This window comes from Plasmodium berghei (genome assembly GCF_900002375.2).
Source record: "Plasmodium berghei ANKA genome assembly, chromosome: 9".
NCBI lineage: Eukaryota > Apicomplexa > Aconoidasida > Haemosporida > Plasmodiidae > Plasmodium > Plasmodium berghei.
This window is the reverse complement of record NC_036167.2, coordinates 749,424-767,923: the sequence shown is the minus strand read 5'-3', so window position 1 is coordinate 767,923 and position 18,500 is coordinate 749,424. Positions and strand designations below refer to the sequence as shown.

Sequence of the window (18,500 nt, the reverse complement as noted above, 5' to 3'; positions counted from 1 at the left end):
AATTTATATTTTTATAGATTTTTAGGAAAAATAATTTAACTTTTGTGTATAAAACTCTGTTATTTTTTCACCTAAAATTGAGAAAATGCCAGAAAATAGAAACAATACATACTTATCTGAAAAAGTTTTAGCATATACCCCAACTAAAGATGAAATAAAATATGTAAGAATTTTCAATATTCATAATATATGGACATATTTATATATAAATATGTTTCTATTGTTTTAGAAAAACGAGAGTTCTTATATATTCCCAAGTTATACACAATTTAACCTTCTTTTTAATTTAATTGTTTAGTATCATAAAACTGGAGAGAAATCCATAAGATATATATTTTGTAAACAAGAGTTAGATTCATTTGAAAAAGAAAAAGTTCAAGGACTAAAAGATTATATAAATAATGCAATTAATAAAGAAACAGAATTAGCTAAAGACATGAAAGGCCCTTACCCCCAACGCACATATGATAATATTTTTCAAAATACTGTTTTTAGTGATGATAATTATGTGCTACGATTTTTACAAGGGTTAGTTATTCATAAAAAAATGGAAAAATGGAAAAAAATGGAATTATAATTTCTACAAACAAAATATTAAAAACTATTTCAAACAATTTTCTTCTATCCTTTTTTATTGTAGAAACGAGTTTGTTTATGATAAATGCTACATTGACATGCTTAGACATTTAAAGTGGAGAGATGAAAACCTTCCAATAAATCATGAAGATATTAAAGACATTATAGTAATAATAATAATTTTATAAATTTTTACATATTTAACAGTTATATATATATATATATATATTTTTTTTTTTCAACTTTTGTTATTTCTTATAGGACAATGGATATATTTATATTCACGGACGAGATAAACAAATGCATCCAATTATTGTTATCAATTGCAAACGCTTCATTACTGTTAATACGGTAATTTGTGAATAAATAATTATGAATAAGTAATTATGAATAAGCAATTATATGTCATTTGTGGTGATTTTTAATTTTTGCAGAAGGATGTTTTAAAGGTTGCTTATTACTGGATGGGTAATATTTCAATTATCAGCATAATGATGCATATTATATAAACATTTTTTTTATTTTGATATGCTTCATATATAACACAATATTATTATTTATTATTTTTATATAGAATTTATTATATCAAATTTATTTGTTGAGGGAAAAATAGAGCAATGGCGAGTTATCATAGACTTATCATCATGTAATGTTTTAAACATACCTATAACAACATTAAAGGAGATATCTCAGAGTTTAAGTGTAATAATAAATATGAACATTATAAAGGAGTTATGCACATATCTATCTATGTATATATATAATATATATATATATTTTTTTTTTTTTTTTTTTTTTTTTTTCCCTCTTTATTTTAGTGTAACTATAGGTCAAGATTGTCGAAAATGCTTGTTTTGAGCGCGCCTTTCTTTATATCCGGAATGTGGCATATGCTTAAATCTATCATACCTGTAATTTATATATATTAAGAATGCTATAGAGAATTCCATATATACTTATTATTTTACACACGTTTACTTATTTTTTTTCAGTATAATACCCAAAAAAAAATTTCTATCACCTCGTCAGAACTTGATGTAAGAAAATTCATATTTTTAAAATGCATAAGAATTTAACAAAATAATTTTTAATATGAAATAGATAATATATTTCAATTTGTTGTGATATATATTATTTTTTTTTTTAGAAAAAATTGCTTGAACAAGTTGACCCAGACCAGTTAGAGAGTAAGGCAAAAATAAATAATAAAAAAATTAGCTAATAGCATGTATTGTATTGTATATTTAAAACTGTATATGTATATATATATATATTTTTTTTTTTTTTTTTTTCGTATTTTATCAGAAAAATTTGGAGGGGCATGTGAAAATACAACAATTTTTTCAGAGCCAACTCTCCCATAAATAGGACTGAATTATTTCAATAAATTATTTTTTACAAAGAAATATTTATTTTAATATTTAGTTTTTAAGTTATGTTAATTCAGATTAGTTATTTTTTTTTATTTTTATTTTTACATAGTTTACATTTATCACTTTTACAATGATACTCATGTCATATTCGTTATGAATTTTTTATTTTATAATTTTTTAATCATTATGATAAATAATTATATAGCGTTATATTTATAGACGTGCGGTATATATTTTGGCTCCGCAATTTCGTTTTATTATTATTTAAATTTTTATTGTAGATTAATGATATAAGCGATAATTAATATTAAAAACATTATATGCTACTATATTATGAAACAGTTTTTTAAAATGGATAAATACACATACCTTATCCCCATACACCTATTTGATTTGAATAATTAATTTAATTTTCTTTACACAATAGGGAACCATAAACAATAAACCGAAAAATGACGCTTACAATTAAAAAGGGAAATGCGAAACATGCACGCATAGGTATGTAGAATAATATATGTACATGCGTATATAGCAACTCGGCTATTCGGTGGTGTTGTAATGAAATAATACTATATTGAAAAAGTTGATTTTAGGCAAATAATTTCGGTATAAGCTATTTCATAATAATTTGTTCTGAAATAATTTAATTATAAACGTTTCTTACCATTCCACAAATAATATGTTAAATAAATAGAATGAAAAAATGAATATCACAAATCTTGATCGAAAAATATTTTATAAATAATCCGCTTTATAAATATAAATGAAAATCCCAAAATAGCATAGGAAAAAAATAATAGCATGTGTAATACAAAATAACTAATCCTTTTTTTAGGCCTTAATAAAGCTGTTAGTTTTTTTTTTCTTTTTAAAAAAATTCCTGTATTATCATATGATAGATCTCCTTTTCCAATTTTTATAAATCCCTTAATTTTTTCCAGGTAATCTGAAATGTAGGATTTATATGTGTATTTTTTTTTTTTATTGTTACTTGTTTTACAGCTATATATTTTTTGAATTTTTATTCTGAACATTCAGGTAAAAATTTACATAATATTCAAAAAAAAATGCCTAAATTAAACAACATAAAAATTGCAATATCATCTAAGTTATTCACCTCTATTTGTTAAAGGTGTAAATTATGTCTCAATTATATAATACATTTTTAAAAAATGAATAAAAAAAAATAATAAATAACTATAGTAGTAACAATTTCCTAAATAAAAATAATTACCCGTAATTTTATAATTTTCACATATTTCCGACTTTTTTAAATTCAAATGTTTATTTGTTGATTCATTATTACCTTCAGTTTTTTCGCTTGTGTCTAAAAAAGAGAAAGTGTGTAAATTTATATTACTTATGTATGAATAGATTTTGTAAAAAATGCTAGAAATATGTGCATTTTTTTAGATTTCCTGTACATAAATATTCGGGTAAAATCGATGTATTTTTTTCAATATTTAAATCGTTTTTGTTTTTTGATAAATTATAATTTATAGGGTTACACGAATCGGGGATAATATATTTATATTTTCCCCCGAGCTTATTTAGAGAATTATTATTAATTTTGTCTTTATACAAAATCGGCATAACATTTGATGACATTGAAATATCTTCTACACATTTTTGAAAATCTAGTTCATTTATATTTAACGAATTGTTAATATCCGTTTTGTTATTTAAAATTGTCATGTTCTCTATATTACAAAATTTAGAATTTATATTTCCAGAATGTTGGGAATATAATAAATTTTGTTGATCTGTTACAGTATTTATACTATTATTAATTATATCATTGATTTTATTTCTTTTATTATAAATTTTTCCTATAGATAAGCATTCATCAATAATGTCTAATGTTGTAAATTTTTTTTCTTCTTTTTTTTTATTAATTACGGCTTGAATTAATACCTCAATATTTGTTTTGTCTATATTTTCTGAACAGCTGTTTTCACCATTACTTTTTTCGTCGGAAATTTCTACGTCTCCAAAGTTACTCATTGTTTTAACGATGCTGCTACATTCACTTTTTAAATCATTATATAAGTTTTCACATTCTGATTCATAATAATTATTAATTATTTTTTTAAGATTGTTTATACATTTCTTAACATTTCTTATACTTTTATTTATAATATAAACACTTATGTCAAATGATGGATCATTTGTTATATTATTATTATTATTTGTTTTTTTCTCAAGTTCTAAACAATTTTTATTTCCATTTATTGACTTTTGATGCGCAGTTGTATTTACAATTTTTCCGAATTTTTTTTGGGGCCAATTTATTAGAAGATCATAATTTGCTTCACCCTCTACTTTATCTACCTCTTCATATATTATCCCATTTTCCTCCTTTTTATTTTTTATTTTAATTTCAGAATTTAAAATAATTTGATTTTCATAGTCCATCAAGAATGTGCTACCCCGTATATTCTTAAAAATATATTTTACAAAAAAATAGACAGTAAATGGGATGAAAAAATGGAAAATCACAAAAAAAAAGAAAAAGAAAAGGAAGAAAAATAAATGTTCTCCTTTTTCTATTTCACCAAATATACATATAATGGTAAATACAACAATAACTTAATAATAAATAAAATTCTAGTTGTTCATACAATACTTTATCCCTACAAACATACATTATATACGTGGATGTGATATTGCATACATGTATTGAACGTTTGAAAAGAAAAATTTTATGTATCTTTTAAATATATAAGTATATTATGAAAAAAATTTGCTAAATTATTTTGTGTGTATTGGTGCATAAATGAGACAAAAAAAAAAGAGAAATTAATGGTTTTCTTAAATTAACAATGACGTATAAAAAATTGATATCTAAATGGTAAAAAATATAAATGTACAGGCAATATATATGCATGTATATTTACGAGTTTCATCATAAATATGTGGGATATTTAGAAATGGAAAAATGATTCTCTGAAAAATGGCTTATGTAATAACATGGATATGCGCGTGTACATAAAAAATAGATAAAAATGGGGAAATATGAGAAAAAAAAACATTTGTGTGAATATATAAAGAAAAGACAAAAACATGAAAATAAAAGGAAGCAAAAATTCAAAATTAATTCGCGAACTAAATAATATTTCAAATGAACATTTCATAATTCTTCATTTCTACTTGCATCTATTATTGAAAGAACTCTATTATATGAATTATCTAAAAATGTTAAAATAGGAGAAGAAGCATATTTTGGCATATTTTTATAAGCAGATTTCAAATTTTCATATGTATTTTCAAGAGCATATTTTTCTATTGAGGGAATTATATAAGTATTATGATAAAGTTCTTCATCTTTTGATTTTTTTTTTTTTTTTTCTTTGATATTTGATACATTGTTACTAATATTTTGTTGAGAAAATACTTGATTTTTTCCATCACTATTGTTTTTATTAACATTTTCTATTAACATATTTTTTTTATCATTATTATTATAAGGTTCATTTGTTATATCAATTTTATCAAAATTAGATGTATAACTACTTCTATTACTAGAGTTACTTCTACTCCTACTAGTGTTATCATTTCTTTTATTAGAATTATTATCATCTTGTTTAAGTTTTTCATCATATAATATATTATGTTGATAATATTCCTCTTCATTATTTTTAGCATTTTTTATATTTATATAATTTTCGCGTAAATAAATGCTTTCATAAAAATATTTTTTTTCATGCTCTTTTCTTTTATTTTGTAAACTTATAGGTGCTAAATCAGATGCATCCATGTTTGCTAAATCACTGGAATGTATAATTCCGTTTAATATTTTTGTTCTCAATTCAGAATTATCGTTTCTTAATAAGTTACTACAAATAGAAAATAACTTCATTTTTATATCTAGTTTATTTTTATATTTTTTTATAACATTTTCTACAATACTTTTACTAATAGAATATGTATCTACTTTTATATTTTCTTTGTCTAAGCTTTGTTTAATTTTGTTAATTATTTTTGCATATTTTTTCACATCTTCATCACTTAAATATATTGTTTTATCACCAGGATCTATTTTTATATTTTCATTTTCATTTTCTTCAGTTGCTATATTTGATTCTTCAATTTTTGAAGGATCATTATTTTTTTCTTCAAATTGATTAGCCATTTTTTTATTATTTGAAATAATTTTATTTGTTGCAATTATCGTTTTATTTTCATCATAAATATTTTTTTCATTTCCAGTATATATATTTTTCGTATTTTTAATAATATATTTTTTTTCTTTTTTTACACTTTTTCTGATTTTTCTTTTTTTTCTTTTTCTTCCCGATCCATAATCATTTTCACAAAATCCTGAATCACTACTATAAACTTCTGTTTTTAATATTTCTTTTTCTTCTACAATATCTTCATCTGTATATAAGTTTAATTCTTGGTCATATATATATTCACCATCACTTTCCTTTGATAAATTATTTTCATTAATAAGTTCATCTTTATCATTTTCTTCATTGGGTTCAGATATATCATCAATAACATATTCACCATTTCCTAATTGTTTTTTTTTTCTTTTTCTTTTCATATTTCTAGCATCTCCTTCATTTCGATAATTTGAAATATATTCTTCATCATCAATTTTTTTATTTTTTTTTTTATTTTGTATTTTTCTCGTTTTGCTTTTGGGGCTTATATCCTTTACATTTTTTTCTCCATTTGGATTTTCCATTTTCTTTCTCTTTTTTTGTTTCTTTGGATTATTTTCCCCCTCTTCACTGTCATTCGAATTTTCATCATTTTCATCATTTTCATCATTTTTTCTATTTTCGTCATTTTTTCTATTTTCGTCATTTTTTCTATTTTCGTCATTTTTTCTATTTTCGTCATTTTTGCCATTTTCTTCGCCCTCCCTCCGTCCTGTTCCAGACCTCTTATTTTCCCCATTGTTGTTAGAACAATTTTCATTATTTTCATTATTTTCATTATTTTTATCATTTTCATTTTCGCCTTTTTTTTCTTCATTTTTATGATTATTTTTATTATCAGTTAAAAATCTGATTATGGAAAAAGCAATAATACCTTTTTTTTTCCTTGCCTGTGCAGGTAATATTTCGTCTTTTTTTATTTTTGCATGATATAGGAAATTAGCTATAGCCGCATTTAATAAATTACCGTTTTTCGTTATATTGCATAAATATATAAGTGATATATATAGATGAATTATATTTTTTAAACACTCATTATGTATATGAAAATTAAGATTATATATATTAGTCATATTATAAAATTCCGAAAAAAATGTATCATAATAATATAAATTGCTTATATTATTTTGTTTACAATTATAGAATGTAAGACATATATTTGTTTGCTTATCTTTTTGTAACCATGTGTGAATTTTATTATTGTTTAATTTTATTGAGATGCTTATTTTGCTTATATTCCACAAAAATTTCAAAATTATATAATTAATTAAATTGTTAATATCTACAGTTTTTATATAATATATAAAAACATCATGTAAGTTGCTATTTGTAAATTGTATTAACTTATTACTATACAATTCATTTACCTCAAATTCAACAAATTTATTAAAATCATTTAATTCCCATTGGGGAATATTTTCCTTTTTCGTGAGAATGTCCATTTAAGAAATATACATAAATGCATAATAGTATTTATATATGATCTTTTTTATATCTACATATATATATATATATATATATATATATATATATATATTATATGATTTTTGAAGTATCAAACAATGGGACGTCTTTGCAATATTATAAAAATATCTTGGCAATATTTCCAAACATTATTTTTTTTATTGGGTTTATAAAATATTCACTTTTTTTTGTTTTTATTTTTAAACAACATAATAATACCATTTTACAAAAGTTTGAGTTCATACATTTTATACATATATTAAACAATATGATTTATATGAACTTTCTCCATAGTATTTTATGTACGAATTATTTTGTAAAGATAAAAATTTATTTATTTTTTTTTATCTTTTTTACCACAAATCTTTATACATATTTTTATTATGTTTTTTTTTTTCAAATTGTTAAAGGATAAAAATTGTATTATAAATACTTGCAGGAAATATGCGCTTAAATTGTAGAACTATAATAAAATATATATTATTAAATTTATATTAATTTCTCCTTTCGTTTTTCTTTATAACTCAACACTTATTTTATATTTAATAATTCAATATATGTTTACAAAACATAAAATATACGCCTATATATATAATAAATAAGAATAAATGCAAATATTTTAAAACTATCCATATATATGTTTCGTTGTGCATATGCATTTTTTTTTTAATTTGCATAAATAGAAAAATAGTACAAATGTTTATCCTATTACCAACCATGGGAAAAAAAATATTATTTTTTTTCCATAACTTTATTCCAATTTAAAATCTCAAACAATACTTAAGTTTTTTTTTTTTTTTTTTTTTTTTTTTAATGTAACATAAGAGCAACTTGATATAATTCAGTGTTCATTTCTCTATTTCGTAATAACAATTTTTGGAGAAGTAAAAATTAATGATATTTTTTTTAATTTACACAATTTGCAATTAAAGTTATTTGGTGTTGTAGCCCAAAATATAATTCCACAAAGAGGGGTAGATATACATGTGATTTTTTTATATTGCCCCTTTATTTTCCAATTGCTACAACATAACTATTGATAGGTTTCATGAATATAATTTATAATATCATCAAATATATTGAATGTGCCTTTTGCTCGTTTCGAATTAATTTTGATAATTACATTTTTATGTGCTTATATTAATATAGTCTATTTAATTGGTTTCCAAAACAGTGGAAAAATGTGTTGATCTTAATTTACGCTAATTTTAAAAATATCTTCAAGTTTTATTTTGGGTGTTTGTACAGTTTGAGATTCTACTATATTATTATAATTTTCACTATTCATATTTGCTAAGTTAAGAAAATCGATTTTAAAAATTCGTTTTTTTCTATTATTTTTCAAAATAATAGTAGATTGCTCTTCTGCTTCATTTAATAAATCTTTATATAAATCATCTTTATAATTTATATCTTTCTTATATTTATTAAATGTGTGTGCATATATTTTCATCATATTTATAGCCTCCGTTTCAACATTTGCAGATAATTCTTTATTAATGCAGTATATAGAATAGTTAATAAAATTATAATTATCATTGGGTGATACATCCATAGAATTGTAATGATCATATATATTTCCATGCTGTGGTTGCTTATTTATTATGCTTATATTATTTTGACTATTATTATCATAAGCATTGCTATTATTATTATTCGTGCGTATTACTTTATCTATCAAATCATATATTCCTGTATTTGCTTCACTAAAGCTGTTATAATTATTTGTTATTAGTTGGTTTAATGTTTCTTGATTTATATTTGGTTCAATTATTTCTTTTATTTTTGAAAAAAACCAATCATTTGATACTGCATCAGGAGCGGATGCTGTATTATCCTCACTATTATCTGAATGGTTATCTTCTTTTTCTGAATAATTAAATTCATTTGGGTTTTCTTTAGCACCATTTTTATAATTCGGATAATCTCTTTTTGTTTTTCCATTGATCATATTAAAATCTTCATCATTTGATTTGGCCTCTTTCTTATTAACAGGCAATGTAATTTTATCATTTTTATTTTTTGTTTTATTTCCATCATCACTTGTACAATAATCAGCATATGAACTGATGTCACTAAAAAAAGGAGACTTGTTAATTTCTTTATCTGCTTCGAGTATATCGTTTGTATCCAACGTATTTTTTGCCGATTTTATTTCCGTTTTTTTTTTTCGTTTTTTTTTTTTTTCTATTTTTGCTTTTGCATTTTCTTCCAATATTCTTTCCATTTCTTCTATCGAATCATTTTGTGTGTCGTCAATCCGCTCGAAATCCTTTTCCTTTTTATTTTCTCCTTCGTCTTGCATTGTTTCTGTGTATGACCCTTCTTCTTGATTTGGTATATTTTGATCCACCTGATTAGAATTTTCCTAAAAAAATATATTAAATCGTGTTTAATTATTTCACTTTGATGAAAATATTTTTGTCTAAGCACATTCAAAAAGAAATAATGTATGAGGTTGTATAATTTTGCAAGAAAAGTAAATGTTTTGAGACACCATCTTTTTATATATTTAGCAATTTGGCTAGCCAAAGTGTGCATATAATATTTAGCAATTTTTTGCTCTCTCTTTTTTTACTTCATATCCCAGAATGCTCCAAAAGGCAGTATTATTGTTACGCACCTAAAAATAGGGAAAAATTAAAAAAAGTTAAACATCATAATATGCCTTATACATATTTGAACATGCTAAATCGCGTTTGTTTTATATATAAAGATAAAAATGACGTTTTGTAAATAAAATAAGACAGTTTTTAATTATATATATTCATAAAATAATGGACACCTGTTCGTACAATGTATTAGTTATATCAACCGCATTCCCAACTAAATCGATGTTTATACTTTCATTTTGATTTACGCTTTGGTCATTTTCTTTTTTTTCATTATTCTCAATATTTTCATTATTTTCAATGTTTCCACTGATGTTATAATTTATTAAGTCCCACATTATAAAAATTGTTATAAATTAAACAAAAATTTTCAAAATAAATAATTCATCAGTTAATTAGGTTAATATTTTTTCTTTATATAAAATTCGTGAATTAACAGACATTATAAAGACAGTTATAATTCCAAAAAAAATTAACAAAAACATAGACATTTAAATACCATTTTTTTAAAACAAAATTTAGAAAAAAAATGCACACAACTTTATATTTTTTTTTTTAATTCAAATAAAAATAATATACCCCAAAACAAATAAATGTGTTTAAACAAATAGTATATAATGTTTTTTTTTTTTTAATTTAAAGTCTTTATCAAATAAATGTAAAACCGAGTTGTAAAAGAAAAATATATGAGACAAAAAAAAATAGTTACAAAGAATATTTATATATTTTTTTCTCTATTTGTGTGCATATTATTATTATATATAAAATAATTGAAGTTATCAAGGTTTGACTAATAAAAAAAAAAAAAAGAAAAAATATATAATAATAATATTAATATAAAACAAAAAATAAATTTTAAAGATAATATACTTAAATCATAAATTACAATTTCTTTGTAAAAGTTGTGTTATTAGTTTTTAATTAAATTTGAGGTTTTATAAGATTTACCCAGTATATTTTTTTTTTTGAGAATTATGTACCTATCATCATATTGCAATAAAAAATTACAATTATCGTCCCTATATTTTTCCACTACATATTAATAAGAATAGGTAATATTGAAAAATATTAAGTTCAAAATTTAGCTCCCATATATATTATTATATATAATATGTATTATATATATATATATGAATATTATTCCTTATATATTATAAAAAAAACTGAATTGTTCATACCTTTATTTTCTGTATATTTAATGACGTAATTGTTATAACATTTTACTTGTAAAATACGAAAAAAAAAATATATATTATATATAATTTTATAATAAAATAAAATTCAGATTTAAATGGGAAAATTTTGTTAAATGAGTAAAAGTATATTTTATGCTTTTATGTTTCCTATTGAATCTTAATTTTATTATATTTTTTTTTTTTTTTTAAAACCAGTGATTATTCAAAGGTGATATTTTTAACAAGTTTAAAAATACATATATGTATGGCACTTTACATTAATACATTTGTTAATAATATATTTAATGATGAAAAATATTGCCTATTTTTAAAAGAAGCCTTTTAAAAATGTAGATATGAGTTATATTCGACTATACTACATTAAAATTTAGCCACATATAAGGTGCATATATATATAACCTTTTTTAATTTCCATTTTTTTAAGCATTATTATGATTTAACTATATTTGTTGGTATAATACATGTTTCTTTTTTCTATACAAATAAATTTATGAATAACTTTTGAAGACACAAACTTTGTATCATAAGTCGTTTAATTGCGCTCCTGTATTTTAACGTTTCCTTTGATATAATATTAATAACAAAAAAAAAGACTAATTATGAAAATTGCTGACAAATATTTGTCGCGAACATATGCAAAAACGGAGCAGACATATTTAGATGAAAAAGAGGAATAAAACCCAAAATAATAGATATAAAAAAAGTATAAATTGTGGAAAATCTTTTAGAAAGAAGAAAGAAATAGTTGTAATTCGATAGTGTTGTATCGCTTTGTAAATATAATACAAATAATAAAAATATATGTATACACGTGTTATATATATGCAATATGAATGATAGGAAAGACGAATGCTCAGGTCAAGACGATCATAACATAAACAGCCAAAATTATTTATTAAATGTGAATAGTTATAATTCAGAAATTAATCCTATGATTCCAGATAGTATGAATCCAAACAACGAATATAAAGAATCGTTAATAAATTTTAATAATTTTGGAAATAAAAATGGTATATATATGGAGCATATAGAGAGTCATAAAAATGAAACTAACGATAATTCAAATGTTGGGAATAGTTCCTTTTATTATCCTCAAATAAATAATATTCATAACGAAAATAAAAATAGCATTACAAGAAATAAAACAAATTTTTATGGAAATAATTTTGATAATAATAATAATAAAAGTTATATAAATAATAATAATGAACAAAATAATAATTTATATATGTGTTATGAAAATATTAATAATCAAAATATAAGAAAAATAAATAATGAAAACAATTCGATGAATATTGGGGACAATATTACAAGCAATGATAATAATAATCGAAATGAATATAATGGAACCTATTATGGAAAAAATGAAAATATTAATTTTTATAATTCTTCCTTATATGATGGAAAAGGAGATTTTATAAAATTTCAAGGAAATAATAATGTAGAATCAGATATGAATTTACAGCATGGAGCCATGGCAAATATGATATTATTAAATGGTAATGAAAATTCTGATCAAAAAAATTGTCTTAATTTTCGAAATAATATGAACAATGAAGATAAAAATAGTTATAAAGAAAATAATAATTTTAATTATAACATAAATTTGAAAAAAAAAAAAAATGTAACTTTCAATAGTGAAAATGATGTATATAATATACCAAACAGAGAAGTTAACAAAAGCAACACTTCTTATGAAAATAATAATAATAATAATAATTCATTTAATAATGATGTATTGAATTTAAATCAAAGAAAAATCGAATATGAAAAAAATGAGTCACAAAGTGGGGATAGCATTAGTAGCAATAATAACAACAATGGATTGTACAATATAGTAACTTTAAAAAATAACAATAATACATATAATATGAATAATATACATAATAATTATATTGAATATGACATAAATAATACCGAAAATAGAATTAGCCCAATAGGTAATAATACAAATGGGTGTGTAAATATAAAAAATGATAATTCAGATAAAAGTAACTTATTAAATTTAAAAAATGAAAACACAAATAATATATATAATAATGTGGAAACATATCTAAATATAAAAGGAAAAAAAGAAAATTATAATGGAAATAATTATATGCAAATTCAATTTAATAATACACAGAATTCTAATATAAATAATATGGGCAATACTACTTCTTCAAATCTGATTCCTTTTAATAAAACTGACAATTATGGGCAAATAAATATGAATAAAGGGATTGTTGGAATAACAAATTCAAACAAAAAAGATGGTAGGAAAAATTCCAGAGCAAATGTTTTAGAAAATATTAGCGAAGAAGATTTAAAAAATCATTTTGTTTTTAAATATCTTAAAAATATAGATGAAATATATGAAACACAACAAAGAAATGAAAAATATGAAAATAACAACATGAAAATTAAAGAAAATGAAATAAATAATAGCATTCATGCATTTATTCAAGCATCTGTTGATGAATCCGATAATTATGTTAACAATTATTATAATGTTTTAGAATTACTTTATAATTCTAGTAAAAAAAAAAAAAATATAGATGATAAAAGAGTTAGGGCATTATTATATATATTTAAATATATAAAAAATACACAAAGGAAAAAAGGAAAAGTTAAAAATAAACAAATATATTTATTTGATGATACAGAATTAAAAAAACTTAACAAACAAGTTGATTTGTATATGGATTTTGTTAAAAATCGGGAATACAAAAATGACATGTTTATTCAATTTGACAAAAAAGAAAGCAAAGATCCTAAATTTGATCAAACAGAATTTGATATTTCTAAAGAAAAAATGGGAAATTATACAAATGCAAAAAACATTGCATCCAATTTTGAAAAAAAAAAATATATAGAAAATTTGCTAAAAAATAAATCAAATTTATATTACAAACCCTTAAAAAAAACACAAACATATATTAACAATTTTTATTTTAATCATTCATTAAAAAAAGTTGATTATTTACATAACTTACTAGTATACATAAATTTTATTATTTTAAAATATATCTGTATTTTTTCATTAATTGAATGGAATGTTCTTCTTTTTCAAGACATTGATAATTATAATTTTCAAAATAATAATGCTCAAAATAAGTTAGTAAAAACAAAAGAAAATGAGAATGTGAAAGTCGCTAATGAAGAAAGTTCGGGGTGTATGGAATCATGTGCTTATGGAGCTGCTATGAAAATATATAATGGTGAAAGTAAAGAGAGCAAACAAAATTGTGACGAAAATAATAAAAATGAAAAAATAGAAAATAACTTGAATAGTGCTTCAGATAAAACCATATGCTCAGAATTTAATCAAGAAAATTCAAATAATTGTGTAAATGATAATATTTTGAATTTTGAAATGAATAAAGAAATTATAGAAAAATTAAATCCGAATTTGATGAATATAAGAAATATGATTGATATAAATTATTATGAATATATCATTGAACCTTTTGATTTTTTTTTTTATGATCAAATATATAATGAAATATTTAATTATTTAGAAGTAATAAGAAATAATAATAGACTAAGTAACAATGATCATTTAAATTATGGTTTTAATTTAATTAAGAATTTACCTTTTCAATATTATCAATTTATAGATATATTATCAAAAGAAATATTAAATGTTAGAGATTTAATATATCGAAATAAATATATTAGATATATATTTTATTATATTTATAAAAATATTGAAAATAATAATATATTAGAAACTGTTAATAAAGTATTATTAATGGAAATTAAAAAAGTATTATTATATAAAGTTCAAATAAAATTAAGATATAATATATTTATAACTCGTTTTTTTGAAAATAATTATAATGTTATAAATAATAATTGTATAGAAGAAAAACATCAAGGCAAAGTTAATTTCATAGAAGCCAAAAAATCTTTGTTTAATCAACTTTTTAATTCATATAATGATCATTATAATATGTATATGAAAGAAATAAAACAAAATCATGAATTGACAAAAATCATTTTCAATATCACTGAGGAAAAATTTGCAGATATTCGAAAAAAAATGGATATATATCTTAATTATTTGGAGTGCAAAAAAATGGAAAAAGAAAAAGATATTTCTCAAATTTATGACAATTTAAATGTCAATTTAGACAATAAATCTAGTAATAATCGAAAAATGTATAATGAGGAATTACCACAAAATGAATACGAGAAAAAAAAACTTCAATTTGATGTATCAGAAAAATATGTACAATTTTTATATGAAAAAAATTATTTACTTATTATAAATAGTGAAAAAAATAATTCACGAAAATTAAAAGTAGCATATATAATTAAAGATAAATTAAAAGAAAATGATAATCTAGTAATAATAACATCCATACTAAATATAAATAAATGGAAAAATTTATTTTATTCATTTAAACATATTTCTATATATAATAATGAAGAAAATATTATTGAAAATAAAGTAAGTAATTCGGATAGTAATCTTATTATATGTATAGATTTTGTTCCTAAAACTTTACATATTTCATGCGAAAATATTATATTAGATATTTGTCACTTTAATACATTAAATCAAATAAATGTTTTAAATGATCTTCGATTTTTAAATTTTCAAAAAAAAATTATTATATTAAATGATATTCCCGATAATTGGAATTTTATTTTGGCATTATTTTTATTAACCATCATTCCGATTGATAGTTCAATTGCGAATAAATTTGAAACAGCTTATGTTGATGAAGAAGATAAAAAACTTTTGTGTAACATTATGAAAAATTTTATAACCAAGTTTTTCATATATTATCGAGAAAAGCCACAGATTCTAAATGTTGGAAATAAAAATGGTTTTAGACGATGTTTCCTTATTACATATATGAGCGGAATACAAAAAATTATTTATGAAAATGTTGAAGAAAATAATAAAGGTAAGGCATCTATTCATCCTTTACTTTTATTAGATGAAGAATTATTTAATTTAAAAGATTTTAACGTATCTGAAAAATTCGATTTGCTTAAAAATATGATTAAAAAATTTTCCTTTTTAAAAAAAAAAATACTTATTTGCTATTTTGGAGAAGATAAATTAGAAAAATTAATAAAAATGTTACTATATCTTCATTCCTTAAATGATATATCAATTGTTTTTGCAAAAAATATAAATATGATTATTGAAGCAACAAGCAGTGATACAAATAATTTTGATGTAGTTATTATTATAAATGAGCATATGCAAATTTTAAATAATTCTCAATTAATGAATAATTTTGAAAAAAAAAAAGTTACTCTATATTTTTTAATATCTGTTTTTACAAAAGAAGAACCAAATTTTACTATAGAAGAAAACCATTGTACAAACGATAAAGAACTTTATTTTTTTAAAAAAAATAAAACAAAATTAATGAATTCCGAACAAAATGATGCTGATTTAATATATAAATATTATATTAATAATATGATATCTGAAACAGATGAACAATTTTTATTATTTAATATTATTGATCAAAAAGAGCAAATTTATTGCAATAGTAGTTATAATGAGATGGTAGTTCCGACTTGTTTTGTGAGCAACCTTATAAATTCAGAAACAAATTCTCATAATTCAGGTATTATTTTATTATGAAAAAAAAAAAGAAACTATTTTTTATATTATCATGATCAGCATATTCTAATCAATTATAAATTGTACCAAAAATATTATATGTGTGTATACATTTTCATATTTGTTCGATTTCACAGAATATTGGCAAGACATAAAAAATGCCCACAGCTTTTGGAATTTCAACAATTTTAATAAAGACAAAATAGCTTTTTATTTGGACAAAAAAAATGCATTATACAATAAATACAAAAACGAAGTTTACTATATTTCTGAGAATACCATAGCCCCTCCACAGGTTTGTTATGCCACACACACACACATATATATATATACATGTATGCGTTTTTTATATTGTAGATTTCATGAAATTTTTTTTTTTTTATTCAGATATATTACTATTTAAATAATCCCCTGAATGAAAAAAATACGTTTAACAATTGCCTATCATTGGCATTAGATGAAATGATTGAAGAGTTTAACAGAAGAAGAGAGCTCATAGAATTTGACGAATTAAAAAAAAATACCTTAATAAGTATTAAAGAAAAAACAAATAAAAAATATTTTTCATCTATGAGAAAAGTAGAAAAAATATTATCTGAATTTTTAAATGAAAGTAAGAAGAAATCTTTTGAGGAATTTTTGAAGGTACGCAACAAAGTATTTTTTTTTTTTTAATCATCTTTACAAATGATTATTTATTCTATTTTTTTGATCTTTTAAGTATATGCTTTTCAAATCGCTGTTGAATAATTTGGCAAATACTTATTCGTCTGTATATTTATATTAATCTATTCATGGTGATTTTTCCATTTTTATTTTTATTACTTTCTTATTTTTTTTTTATTTTCTACGATGTTATTGTAGGGATGCAAAGGCTATGGACAAATACTAACGAAATGTAAAGAAAAATTATTTGTAACTTTTAATAAGTCATACAATATTCATTTTAAAAATTTTGAAAACTTTTGGCTTGATGAAGAAAAAAAAAGAAAAGAAAAATGGAAAGAATTATGGGAACTAAATGAAAAAAATATTGCAAATAAAGATGATCCAAACAATACTAATATAAACAATATTTTTAATAATGTAAATAAAGATTCAAATGAAATAACGGATAATATGACAAATACTAATATAAATAAAATGAAATCAGATATTAATTCCCTCGAGAAAAAAAATTTCCGAATTAGACTTTCATCACAATTATTTGATGAAAAGGAATTCGATAAACTTTTTATTGAAAGGAAAAAAATATGCATGTCCACAGAGGATTGCCAAAAAGAAGATAAATCATTTTCATGTGATATAAAAAAGGATGCAGACAAAAAAACCTGCTTATATGTTGAAAGAAAAAATGACAATCAGGAGGGAGAGCAACAAACCCAAGGCAATGAAAGTTTAGCGCCATAATAATGTATATCAAATAAAGTATAATAACAAATAAATATAAAATAAAATGAAAACAAGGGAACGAAAAAATTATTAATAAAAAAAATTTACTAAAATTTGTAACTACATATGCATTATTTGTGTAATGA

At 21.3% G+C, this 18,500-nt stretch overlaps 5 protein-coding genes across 5 annotated transcripts; 2 read left to right on the top strand and 3 right to left on the bottom strand.

The window, feature by feature from the left end:
- Positions 1-85: 85 nt before the first annotated feature.
- On the top strand, positions 86-1,940 carry PBANKA_0920800 (CRAL/TRIO domain-containing protein, putative; the record flags this gene model as incomplete). The annotated part of the gene is made up of 10 exons (XM_034564797.1): positions 86-163; positions 299-528; positions 641-743; positions 838-927; positions 1,011-1,044; positions 1,151-1,278; positions 1,395-1,487; positions 1,569-1,613; positions 1,724-1,763; positions 1,882-1,940. The coding sequence occupies 10 exons, from the start codon at positions 86-88 to the stop codon at positions 1,938-1,940; spliced, it is 900 nt and encodes a 299-aa protein (XP_034421558.1).
- A 719-nt stretch (positions 1,941-2,659) lies between these two features.
- Positions 2,660-4,364, bottom strand: PBANKA_0920700 (conserved Plasmodium protein, unknown function; the record flags this gene model as incomplete). The annotated part of the gene is made up of 3 exons (XM_034564795.1): positions 2,660-2,895; positions 3,184-3,276; positions 3,374-4,364. The coding sequence occupies 3 exons, from the start codon at positions 4,362-4,364 to the stop codon at positions 2,660-2,662; spliced, it is 1,320 nt and encodes a 439-aa protein (XP_034421557.1).
- Positions 4,365-5,079: 715 nt separating this feature from the next.
- Positions 5,080-7,560, bottom strand: PBANKA_0920600 (TFIIS central domain-containing protein, putative; the record flags this gene model as incomplete). Its single annotated transcript, XM_034564794.1, has 1 exon — positions 5,080-7,560. One exon carries the CDS (start codon positions 7,558-7,560, stop codon positions 5,080-5,082), a length of 2,481 nt encoding a protein of 826 aa, XP_034421556.1.
- Positions 7,561-8,774: 1,214 nt separating this feature from the next.
- On the bottom strand, positions 8,775-10,532 carry PBANKA_0920500 (conserved Plasmodium protein, unknown function; the record flags this gene model as incomplete). Its single annotated transcript, XM_034564793.1, has 3 exons — positions 8,775-9,950; positions 10,161-10,205; positions 10,368-10,532. The coding sequence occupies 3 exons, from the start codon at positions 10,530-10,532 to the stop codon at positions 8,775-8,777; spliced, it is 1,386 nt and encodes a 461-aa protein (XP_034421555.1).
- Positions 10,533-12,219: 1,687 nt separating this feature from the next.
- PBANKA_0920400 (conserved Plasmodium protein, unknown function) lies at positions 12,220-18,372 on the top strand (the record flags this gene model as incomplete). The annotated part of the gene is made up of 4 exons (XM_034564792.1): positions 12,220-16,966; positions 17,100-17,257; positions 17,350-17,607; positions 17,827-18,372. The coding sequence occupies 4 exons, from the start codon at positions 12,220-12,222 to the stop codon at positions 18,370-18,372; spliced, it is 5,709 nt and encodes a 1,902-aa protein (XP_034421554.1).
- Positions 18,373-18,500: the final 128 nt, after the last annotated feature.